The sequence below is a fragment of the Lagenorhynchus albirostris genome, chromosome 10 (assembly GCF_949774975.1).
Source record: "Lagenorhynchus albirostris chromosome 10, mLagAlb1.1, whole genome shotgun sequence".
Classification (NCBI taxonomy): Eukaryota; Metazoa; Chordata; class Mammalia; order Artiodactyla; family Delphinidae; genus Lagenorhynchus; species Lagenorhynchus albirostris.
In genome coordinates, this window is record NC_083104.1 from 56,924,662 (window position 1) to 56,937,467 (window position 12,806).

At 42.0% G+C, this 12,806-nt stretch overlaps 1 protein-coding gene across 1 annotated transcript in view; it reads left to right on the forward strand.

Moving 5' to 3' along the window:
- Positions 1-12,806, forward strand: part of NEK10 (NIMA related kinase 10) — a 321,674-nt gene that overhangs the window by 203,065 nt on the left and 105,803 nt on the right. The window contains exon 30 of the mRNA XM_060164097.1: positions 531-585. Within this exon, the coding sequence (XP_060020080.1) occupies positions 531-585 (55 nt within the window). The remainder of the gene's footprint in view (positions 1-530; positions 586-12,806) is intronic.

A 12,806-nucleotide genomic window follows, 5' to 3' on the forward strand; every position in this document is an offset into this window, starting at 1 on the left:
AATTCCTGCCTGATAAATAAAATGTCTTGATTTGCAATTGGGAAAACATGAATATTATGCAGTAAAAATATTTGTGCATTTAAACATATGTAGGAAATTCTAGAAGCAATTAATTACTAACTGAGATGAATTTTTAGATGATGGGATATTATGTATCCCCAGTAACAAGGGTGGGGAGGGTCAGTGGGGAAGTGATAAAGGAAAGTTGGACCCTTACACTTTCATGTGGTTACTTCTAGCTTTCTTGGTAAGGGATTTAGGATGATTATGACACAGATATTTTATGAACTTTTTAGCTACTAACAATGGAGTTTCTTTGTTTAGCACCTTTTCTTTGAGAAAAGACCTTTAAACAAACCTGTCAAGTAAATAGTAATATGCAATATTATATTTTGCTGATGCTATAATAAATGAAGACAGTCTTTACAGTAGGTACAATTGGTTAGATATTTTTTAAACAAACAAATGAGTGAATAAATAAAAGATCTGCCACAGGAAAATGTTAAGTTATTTTTATTTTATTGTTTCAGTCACTTTAAAGAGAAGTTTTAGTGCTTCAGGAGGAGAAAGACAATCCCAAAAAAGGTATGTAGACATTGAGCTCCTAGAAATATTTTTAGACTCTGCAGAGCTGAGCTTTTGGTGGCTAAATTGATGCCTGATAACAGAAGTTATGTGGGTATGTGGTACCAGAGGCTATTGGAGCCCACCCTCCCAGAACTGATTGTACTTTACCAAGGAGTGTACTGGGAAGAGCACTAAGCTTGGGCCTGGGTTTTAGTCTGGCTTTGTGATCCTCAGCCACTCAGTTAGTCTCTCTGAGCTCAAGGGTGGCCCAGGGAGGTAGGGCTTCATGAAATCATCTGGAGGTGTGGCTCCTTATACCTTGTTTTTCTACACCCCTGGGGTATAGGTCTTATGCTCATTGCAAACGTGGCAAATGTGGATCACATCACACCCACATCCAGCCAGCAGGAAGTGGGATGGGAAGTAGAGACATGCCCTTCATTTTATGGATATGACCCAGACGTTGTGTTCTTCCCTCCTGCTCACAGATCAGTGGCCACATCTAGCTGCAAGGGAGAATGAATATGTTTGGAGGATTCTGTTTTAAAAGAAGGAATTGTTATTTTGGAATGACTAGCAGTTTCTGCAATAGTTGTCTCTTGGGCTAAGAACTAAAATGAAACTCTTTGATTTGGCCTTTTGCAAGTCCCTGGTAACCTTCATAAGAGCTGTTCAATGGCCTTGGGTGAGGCTGGTGGTGGGAAGCCTGATCATGGTGGTTTTAGAAGTTACAGAGGCAGAGATGGAGAGCAATTGAAGAAAGGAGTGGGCTGACAGTGAGCTGGTAGGGAATGTTTGATGGAAAAGGGCCTTCTAGGATCAGGATGACTGTGGGGTGTGTGGATTGAGGAGAAGCAGCTGATGGAGAGGAGAGATTGAAGATGGTTCCCAGTCTCAGAGCAGCTTGGAGCTAGAGAGCAGGCCTGAAGGGATAGCCATCAACTGTGTCTGAAGAAAGAGAGACAAAGATAAAATTAAGCTAGAGAGGCAGAGGAGAGGGATATTAGGGAAGATTATACTTGGTGTTTTTGATTTTGGACACACAAAGCATTGAGCGGTAGCTTGCAGTGAGCAGCGGCTGGAAGCAAGACCTTAGTTCCCTGACTGGTAATCAAACCCTGGTCACCTGGGTGGAAACCAGGAATCTTAACCGCTAGACCACAGGGACAGCAGCTAGAGTCTAAATCCCCAGTCCTTGTCTGCCTTGTAAGGAGGAATCTGACAAGGAGACAGTTGGTATAGAAGAAAGTAAAGTGTTTACTAGAAAAGCAGAGTAGATGCGGAAAGACACACTGGTGAACTCAGCAAGAGAGTTTCAGAAATCCCGCCTTTGGGAAGTTTAAATCCTTTATAAGGGGGCAGTCTTCCGGGCCTTTGTCTCCTTGGCCAATCGACTTGCTTTGACCCCATGGCTAATTTATCTCAGGACCCTCCCCTCCGTATGCACACACACCTCAGTCAAGATGGATTTCATCACAAGGGTGTCTGGGAGGGAAAACAGCAAGACATTATGGTCTGGCCTCCCCTGCCTTTTTGACCCCATGGAGCCTTCCTGCATACCTGTAGTGCTTTCCTTCTTCCAAGGATGGGAAATGTGTGACTTCTTGATCTTCTAACAGAGTTTAGCCCCTCTTTCTTCCTGCCATAAAATTGTCCAATGTCTAGTTATTTACCCTATTCCTGTTGTTGTTCCGTTTTTTTTTTTTTTACCTTTATTGGAGTATAACTGCTTTACAATGCTGTGTTAGTTTCTGCTTTATAACAAAGTGAATCAGTTATACATATACATATGTTCCCAGATCTCCTCCCTCCTGGATCTCCCTCCCTATCCCACCCCTCCAGGTGGTCAAAAATCACCGAGCTGATATCCCTGTGCTATGCAGCTGCCTCCCACTAGCTATCTTACGCTTGGTAGTGTATATATGTCCATGCCACTTTAACGCCTCATCACAGCTTACCCTTCCGGCTCCCCAAACCCTCAAGTCCATTCTCTAGTAGGTCTGTGTCTTTATTCCCGTCTTACCCCTAGGTTCTTCATGAACTTTTTTGTCTTAAATTTAATATATATGTGTTAGCATACGTTACCTTTCTCTCTCTTTCTCACTTACTTCACTCTGTATGACAGACTCCAGGTCCATCCACCTCATTACAAATAGCTCAATTTCGTTTTGTTTTATGGCTGAGTAATAATCCATTGTATATATGTGCCACATCTTCTTTATCCATTCATCCGATGATGGACACTTAGGTTGTTTCCATCTCTGGGCTATTGTAAATAGAGCTGCAATGAACATTTTGGTACATGACTCTTTTTGAATTTTGGTTTTCTCAGGGTATTGCTGGGTCATATAGTAGTTCTATTTGTAGTTCTTTAAGAAACCTCCATACTGTTCTCCATAGTGGCTGTTCCAATTCACATTCCCACCAGCAGTGCAAGAGCGTTCCCTTTTCTCCACACGCTCTCCATCATTTATTATTTGTAGACTTTTTGATGATGGCCATTCTGACTGGTGTGAGATATCTCATTGTAGTTTTGATTTGCATTTCTCTAATGATTAATGATGTTGAGCATTCTTTCATGTGTTTCTTGGCAGTCTGTATATCTTCTTTGGAGAAATGTCTATTTAGGTCTTCTGCCCATTTATGAATTGGGTTGTTTCTTTACTTGTTATTGAGCTGCATGAACTGCTTATAAATTTTAGAGATTAATCCTTTGTCAGTTGCTTCATTTGCAAATATTTTCTCCCATTCTGAGTGTTGTCTTTTGGTCTTGTTTATGGTTTCCTTTGCTGTGCAAAAGCTTTGAAGTTTCATTAGGTCCCATTTATTTTTGTTTTTATTTCCATTTCTCTAGGAGGTGGGTCAAAAAGGACCTTGCTGTGATTTATGTCATAGAGTGTCCTGCCTATGTTTTGCTCTAAGAGTTTGATAGTTTCTGGCCTTACATCTAGGTCTTTAATCCATCTTTAGCTTATTTTTGTGTATGGTGTTAGGGAGTGATCTAATCTCATACTTTTACATGTAGCTGTCCAGTTTTCCCAGCACCACTTATTGAAGAGGCTGTCCTATCTCCACTGTACATACTCCCTCCTTTACCAAAGATAAGGTGATCATACATGCGTGGGTTTATCTCTGGGCTTTCTATCCTGTTCCATTGATCTATATTTCTGTTTTTGTGCCAGTACCATTCTGTCTTGATTACTGTAGCTTTGTAGTATAGTCTGAAGTCAGGGAACCAGATTCCTCCATCTCCATTTTTTGTTCTCAAGATTGCTTTGGCTACTCGGAGTCTTTTGTGTTTCCATACAAATTGTAAATTTTTTTGTTCTAGTTCTGTGAAAAATGCCAGTGGTAGTTTGATAGGGATTGCATTGAATCTGTAGATTGCTTTGGGTAGTAGAGTCATTTTCACAATGTTGATTCTTCCAATCCAAGAACATGGTATATCTCTCCATCTATTTGTATCATCTTTAATTTCCTTCATCAGTGTCTTATAATTTTCTGCATACAGGTCTTTTGTCTCCTTAGGTAGGTTTATTCCTAGATATTTTATTCTTTTTGTTGCAATGGTAAATGGGAGTGTTTTCTTGATTTAATTTTCATATTTTTTATCATTAGTGTAAAGGAATGCCAGAGATTTCTGTGCATTAATTTTGTATCCTGCTACTTTACCAAATTCATTGTTTAGCTTTAGTAGTTTTCTTTTAGCACCTTTCGGATTCTCTATGTATAGTATCATGTCATCTGCAAATAGTGACAGCTTTACTTATTCTTTTCTGATTTGGATTCCTTTTATTTCCTTTTCTTTTCTGATTGCTGTGGCTAAAACTTCCAAAACTATGTTGAATAAGAGTGGTGAGAGTGGGCAACCTTGTCTTGTTCCTGATCTTAGTGGAAATGCTTTCAGTTTTTCACCATTGAAGACGATGTTGGCTGTGGGTTTCTCATATATGACCTTTATTATGTTGAGGAAAGTTCCCTCTATGCCTACTTTCTGCAGGGTTTTTATCATAAATTCGTGTTGAATTTTGTCGAAAGCTTTCTCTGCCTCTATTGAGATGATCATATGGTTTTTCTACTTCAATTTGTTAACATGGTGTATCATGTTGATTGATTTGTGAATATTGAAGAATCCTTCAATTCCTGGAATAAACCCCACTTGATCATGGTGTATGATCCTTTTAATGTGCTGTTGGATTCTGTTTGCTAGTATTTTGTTGAGCATTTTTGCATCTATGTTCATCAGTGATATTGGCCTGTAATTTTCTTTCTTTGTGACATCTTTGTCTGGTTTTGGTATCAGGGTGATGGTGGCCTCGTACAATGACTTTGGGAGTGTTCCCCCCTCTGCTATATTTTGGAAGAGTTTGAGAAGGATAGGTGTTACCTCTTCTCTAAATGTTTGATAGAATTCGCCTGTGAAGCCATCTGGTCCCGGGCTTTTGTTTGTTGGAAGATTTTTAATCACAGTTTCAATTTCAGTGCTTGTGATTGGTCTGTTCATATTTTCTATTTCTTCCTGATTCAGTCTTGGCAGGCTGTGCATTTCTAAGAATTTGTCCATTTCTTCCAGGTTGTCCATTTTATTGGCATAGAGTTGCTTGTAGTAATCTCTTATCATCTTTTGTATTTGTGCAGTGTCAGTTGTTACTTCTCCTTTTTCATTTCTAATTCTATTGATTTGAGTTTTCTCTGGTTTTTTCTTGATGAGACTGGCTAATGGTTTATCAATGTGTTTATCTTCTCAAAGAACCAGCTTTTAGTTTTATTTACCTTTGCTATCGTTTCCTTCATTTCTTTTTCATTTTTTTCTGATCTGATTTTTTTTTTTCAGTACGCGGGCTTCTCACTGTTTTGGCCTCTCCCATTGTGGAGCACAGGCTCCGGATGCACAGGCTCAGTTGCCATGGCTCACAGGCCTAGCCACTCCACAGCATGCGGGATCTTTCCAGATCCGGGCATGAACCCATATCCCCCGCATGCGCAGGTGGACGCTTAACCACTGCGCCACCAGGGAAGCCCTGATCTGATTTTTATGATTTCTTTCCTTCTGCTAACTTTGGGGTTTTTTTGTTCTTCTTTCTCTAATTGCTTTCGGTGCAAGGTTAGGTTGTTTATTTGAGATGCTTCCTGTTTCTTAAGGTAGGATTGTATTGCTATAAACTTCCCTCTTAGAACTGCTTTTGCTGCATCCCATAGATTTTGGGTCATTGTGTCTCCATTGCCATTTGTTTTTAGGTATTTTTTGATTTCCTCTTTGATTTCTTCAGTGATCACTTCGTTATTAAGTAGTGTATTGTTTAGCCTCCATGTGTTTGTATTTTGTACAGATCTTTCCCTGTTATTGATATCTAGTCTCATAGCGTTGTGGTCGGAAAAGATACTTGATACAATTTCAATTTCCTTAAATTTACCAAGGGTTGATTTGTGACCCAAGATATGATCTATCCTGGAGAATGTTCTATGAGCACTAGAGAAAAATGTGTATTCTGTTGTTCTTGGATGGAATTTCCTATAAATATCAATTAAGTCCATCTTGTCTAATGTATCATTTAAAGCTTGTATTTCCTTATTTATTTTCATTTGGCTGATCTCTCCGTTGGTGAAAGTGGGGTGTTAAAGTCCCCTACTATGTATGTGTTACTGTCGATTTCCCCTTTTATGGCTGTTAGTATTTGCCTTATGTATTGTGGTGCTCCTATGTTGGGTGCATAAATATTTACAATTGTTATATCTTCTTCTTGGATCGATCCCTTGACCATTGTGTAGTGTCCTTCTTTGTCTCTTCTAATAGTCTTTATTTTAAAGTCTATTTTAAAGTCTATCTGATATGAGACTTGCTACTCCAGCTTTCTTTTGGTTTCCATTTGCATGGAATACCTTTTTCCATCCCCTTTTAGTCTGTATGTGTCTCTAGGTCTGAAGTGGGTCTCTTGTAGACAGCATATATATGGGTTGTTTTTGTATCCATTCAGCCAATCTGTATCTTTTGGTGGGGAGCATTTAGTCCATTTACATTTAAGGTAATTATCTATATGTATGTTCCTATTCCCATTTTCTTAATTGTTTTAGGTTCATTATTTTAGGTCTTTTCCTTCTGTTGTGTTTCTTGCCTAGAGAAGTTCCTTTAGCATTTGTTGTAAAGCTGGTTTGGTGGTGCTGAACTCTCTCAGCTTTTGCTTGTCTGTAAAGATTTTAATTTCTTCATCAAATCTGAATGAGTTCCTTGCTGGGTAGAGTAATCTTGGTTGCAGGTTTTTCTCCTTCATCAGCTTAAGTATGTCCTGCCAGTCCCTTCTGGCTTGCAGAGTTTCTGCTGAAAGATTAGCTGTTAACCTTATGGGGATTCCCCTGTGTGTTATTTGTTGTTTTTCCCTTGCTGCTTTTAATATGTTTTCTTTGTATTTAATTTTTGACAGTTTGATTAATATGTGTCTTGGTGTGTTTCTCCTTTGATTTATCCTGTATGGGACTCTCTGTGCTTCCTGGACTTGATTAACTATTTCCTTTCCCATATTAGGGAAGTTTTCAACTACAATCTCTTCAAATATGTTCTCAGTCCCTTTCTTTTTCTCTTCTTCTTCTGGAACCCCTATAATTTGAATGTTGGTGCATTTAATGTTGTCCCAGAGGTCTCTGAGACTGTCCTCAGTTCTTTTTATTCTTTTTTCTTTATTCTGCTCTGCAGTACTTATTTCCACTATTTTATCTTCCAGGCCACTTATCCATTCTTCTGCATCAGTTATTCTGCTATTGCTCCCATGTAGAGTATTTTGCATTTCATTTATTGTGTTGTTCATCATTGTTGTTTCGTCTTTAGTTCTTCTAGGTCCTTGTTAAATGTTTCTTGCATTTTCTCTATTCTATTTCCAAGATTTTTTTTTTTTTTGTGGTGCACGGGCCTCTCACCGCCGTGGCCTCTCCTGTTGTGGAGCACAGGCTACATACGTGCAGGCCCAGCAGCCATGGCTCACAGACCCAGTCGTTCTGTGGCACGTGGGATCCTCCCAGACCGGGGCACAAACCTGCATCCCCCGCATCGGCAGGTGGACTCTCAACCACTGTGCCACCAGGGAAGCCCTATTTCCAAGATTTTGGATCATCTTTACTATCATTATTCTGAATTCTTTTTCCGGTTGACTGCCTATTTCCTCTTCATTTATTAGGTCTGATGGGTTTTTTCCTGCTCCTTCATCTGCTGTGTGTTTTTCTGTCTTCTCATTTTGCTTATCTTACTGTGTTTGGGGTCTCCTTTTTGCAGGCTACAGGTTCGTAGTTCCCGTTGTTTTTGGTGTCTCTCCCCAGTGGCTGAAGTTGGTTCAGTAGGCTGTGTAGGCTTCCTGGTGGAGGGGACTAGTGCCTGTGTTCTGGTGGATGAGGCTGGATCTTCTCTTTCTGGTGAGCAGGTCCACGTCCAGTGGTGTGTTTTGGCATGTCTGTGGACTTATTATGATTTTGGGCAGCCTCTCTGCTAATGGGTGGGGTTGTGTGCCTGTCTTGCTAGTTGTTTGGCATAGGGTGTCCAGCACTGTAGCTTGCTGGTCGTTGAGTGAAGCTGGGTGCTGGTGTTGAGATGGAGATCTCTGGGAGATTTTTGTCGTTTGATATTATGTGGAGCTGAGAGGTCTCTTGTGGACCAGTGTCCTGAAGTTGGCTCTCCCACCTCAGAGGCACAGCACTGACTCCTGGTTGCAGCACCAAGAGCCTTTCATCCACACGGCTCAGAATAAAAGGGAGAAAAGGCAGGAAGAAAGAAAGAAAGAAAGAAAGAAAGGAAGAAAGGAAGAAAGGAAGAAAGGAAGAAAGGAAGAAAGGAAGGAAGGAAGGAAGGAAGGAAGGAAGGAAGGAAGGGGAAAGAATGAAAAAAGAAAGAAAGAAAGAAAGAAGAAAGAAGGAAGGAAACAATGGAGGGAGGGAGGGAGTAAGGAAGGAAGGACGGAAAGAAGAGAAGAAAGAAAGAAGATAAAATAAAATAAAGTAAGATAAAATTAAATAAAGTTATTAAAATAAAAAATAATTATTAAGAAAAAAATTATTTTAAGAAAAAAAAAGAAAACGGACGGATACAACACTAGACAAATGGTGGAAGCAAAGCTATACAGACAAAATCTCACACAGAATCATACACATACACACTCACAAAAAGAGGAAAAGGGGAAAAATTAATATATCTTGCTCCCAAATTCCACCTCCTCAATTTGGGATGATTTGTTGTGTATTCAGGTATTCCACAGATGCAGGGTACATCAAGTTGATTGTGGAGCCTTAATCCGCTGCTTCTGAGGCTACTGGGAGAGATTTCCCTTTCTCCTCTTTGTTCTCACAGCTCCTGGGGCTCAGCTCTGGATTTGGCCCCGCCTCGCATGTAGGACGCAGGCGGGCGTGGGTTCTTCACTCAGACAGCACGGGGTTAAAGGAGCAGCTGCTTCAGGGACTCTGGCTCACTCAGGCCGGGGGGAGGGAGGGGTACGGAGTGCAGGTGATCCTGTGGCAGCAGAGGCCAGCGTGACGTTGCACCAGCCTGAAGTGCACCGTGCGTTCTCCCGGGGAAGTTGTCCCGGGATCACGGGACCCTGGCAGTGGCGGGCTGCACAGGCTCCCCGGAAGGGGGGTGTGGATAGTGACCTGTTCTTGCACACAGGCTTCTTGGTGCCGGCAGCAGCAGCCTTAGCATCTCATGCACGTCTCTGGGGTCCGCGGTTCGTGACGTCTCTGGAGCTCCTTTAAGCAGCGCTCTTAATCCCCTCTCCTCGTGCACCAAGAAATAAAGAGGGAAGAAAAAGTCTCTTGCCTCTTCAGCAGGTCCAGACTTTTCCCCGGACTCCCTCCCGGCTAGCCATGGTGCACTAACTCCCTGCAGTCTGTGTTCACGCCGCCATCCCAGTCCTCTCCCGGCATCTGACCAAAGTCAGAGCCTCAGCTCCCAGTCCTGCCTTCTCCAGCAGGGGAGCAGACAAGCCTCTCAGGCTGGTGAGTGCTGGTCGGCCCTGATCCTCTGTGCAGGAATCTCCCCGCTTTGCACCCCGCACCCCTGTTGCTGTACTCTCCTCTGCAGCTCCGAACCTTTCCCCCCCTGCCACCCGCAGTCTCCGCCCGAGACGGGGCTTCCTCATGTGTGGAAACCTTTCCTCCTTCACAGCTCCCTCCCACTGGTGCAGGTCCCGTTCTTATCCTTTTGTCTCTGTTTATTCTTTTTGCTTTTGCCCTACCCAGGTACATGGGGACTTTCTTGCCTTTTGGGAGGTCTGAGGTCTTCTGCCAGTGTTCAGTAGGTGTTCTGTAGGAGTTGTTCCACGTGTAGATTTATTTCTGGTGTATCTGTTGGGAGAAAGGTGATCTCCACATCTTACTCTTCCGCCATCTTCCCCTCATCCTGTTATTTCTTATATTGAAGTGTAGGTCTCAAAATGTAGACAGGAGGCTGGTCATAAATATGTAGCCCAGAGCCCATTTGTCTCTTGCCTCAGGAAATGTAAACAGGAGGCTGGTAGTGAATGTCTGGCCTGGAGCCCATCTTTTTTTGCACCAGGAAATGCGAATAGGAGGCCGGTTGTAAATGTCTAGCCTGGAGCCCATCTACCTCCTGCCTCAGTTTCTGTTTATTAGATGATGTTCCAGCTCACTGCTGAGAGGATGGTCTAGTCTGAGGAGTGTGATCAACTGGTAAGAGCCAGCGTTAAAATGGCAGGGGACTGAGCAGGGACAGGCAGAGGGCTGCCAGCAGCTCTGGGTCTATGGAAGCAGTGCAGGCCAGGCCATGTGTAAGTCGGTGTGCTTTACCAGTCAGGCTTTGTGGATACAGGAAGAAACCTGACTCAGGCTGACTTATGCCACAGCGGGGTTCATTGGAAGGCTTTCAAGGACTCACATAATTAGGGAACTTGTAGAATCAACCTATGAAGGGATAGGAGCCAGGTCAGCCCCTGAAGTCTGTGGAGGAGGCACTCCTGGAAGACTTGTCAAGGCTCTAATGCGGGCCTGAATGAGCTCCCAGCTTGTTTGCTTTGTCTCTGTGTCGCCTCTCTTAGGATCCAGTGTCCTGCAACAGAATTGGGTTGGCCTGGCTTGGATCAGGCCCTATTCCCTGCTGTGGAGAGGTCTGAGCCCTTTCACTGGCAGCCCCTTTGGGTCCCTCGGGGGCCTTGCCACAGGGAGCAGGTGTGGATGCCTAGCAGTCCAAATGGGACCACAATCACTGCTGGGTATGAGGGTGCCAGGAACAGCATAAGGGAAATGAATTTCAGAATGAAGAACCTGCCTAGTGAAATCTTGAGGGCTTCAGTTAGGTGGCAAAGGAAGGGTCACATAGAAAATATTTTTTTTTGTTTTGTTTAGTCAAATACACAACATCACTGATAACTTTATCTTTTCCAAGTGAGGGTCAGGAAGGGTTAGGGTGGAGACTTTTTCCTTCCTAAATCTTTTCTGATGTCACTAGAAACAAAACCCAAGGAAACCTATCAGACTGCATAATATACCAGCAGGATCACTATATCCTGAAGGACCTCTCCCACTTCCCATCTCTGGATGCCCACCCCAACCCAGCAGCTCTGCTTCTACTTGCTGTGGACAAGGAAGCCACACACAGGAGCCTGGAACATGGGAGCTCTTGCCTGCTCAGCCCAGAAGTGAGGGCACAGGTGTGGGAGATGTGAGCCTGGCCGTGGAGCTGGGGGTCTGAGCGGCACCATGGAGTGGGTATGTCCTCCTCAACTCTGGCACCAGAGCTTCTCTACCTTAACCACATCATGAGTTCAGTAGACTTTTGTGAGCTGGTCTGGAAATCTGTCCACTGCCTGCATGGGGAAATGTTCCATGTGTTCTTCTCAAATAACTAACAAGTGCTCTTTGGAATCTAACTACTCCCTTTTAAGGTTTGTGATTATTTATATTTTTAAGAACATTATCAAAAGGTTTTTCCTCTATGATTGGATGTTTTACTCAGTGATACAAAGTTGCATAAATATATAGAAGAGATGCAAAACAATTATTTTAATACAAAAATAAATTATGACATATGGGTGAACTCCCTAATTAAGAGAATTTTATATTAAGATGGAAATTTTCAATCAGGTGAATTTAGGAATCTTAGCATTGCCAAATAAATCTAGTCCTTTTTTCTAAAAGGATTCATGGAAAATTGGCTTGTTTGCAAGAGTTCAGCTATTTAAAAACAAAGGAAACATATGTATTAGAGCTTGAAATGCTTTTTAAAACCTAGTCATTATCTAAACATTTTTAGAAAATTGAGTAAACTAGAATAATCAGAAAAAGGAAGTTCAATTTGAATCTCATTGAAAGAGAGAGATTACAGAGTGGGCTTTAACTTGGGGTTAACGACCAAGTTAAACAGGCAGAAAATGGAAGATGGTCCAGACGTTGAGGTTGATGAATCAGCAGGAGCAGGCATAAGTAAACAGGTGAATAAGGTCTGAGCTAAAATAACATGTGCAAAGCTGTGCCATGTGTGGGACAGTGTGACATGCCATCAGGCAACACATGTTGGTTTAAGGCAAGCTCTCTTCTCTCAAGGAACTTACGATGGAGGGGAGACAAAGGCAGACTTAAGAAGAAAATAAATGACAAAAAGCCTATGATTCATACCAAATAAGAGGAGAGAAAATTAATAACTTTTTGACTTTCTTCCAGGTATTCCCCAGAGCTTCTGAATTAAAAGGAGACAATTCTAAAATACATTTATAATTTCTTCAAAAGTCATTGAATAAGGCTAAAGTTATTTGCAATCTAATTTGTTTAGAATTATCCTGAGTTTCTTGGTTTAATATTAACTGTAAACCCCTCCTGCAAAATATTTAAAAGCTAAATGAAAAGTTAGAATCTAAAAGAAGATAGCAGAGCTACAAAATATAATAAAAATCAATTGAAAATCAAGCCTGCAGATATTTTTGGCTATTTTGTGCCACATATTAAATGGTAGAAGAGTTACAATGAGACCCTGATTAGCTCTCCCAAGAGCTCCTTATTGGCTCCTAAAACAAGGGAGTTGGTCCCCAAAAGAAAAAGCCACAGAGGGGTGCTTACTTGATCTGAGCATGGTGTCCAGAGTTTAGAATTCAGACATGGTCCTGGCTCGTGGTACACAGAGAAAGCTTAAGGATAAACTCGTAACTTTGGTCATCTCAGATATCAGGAGCTAGATTTAAGCCAATTGCCTGCTAAAGATCCAAGGTACCTCCCTAGTACTTGAGGTAGACTTTCTTGAGCAACTGGGCCAGGCA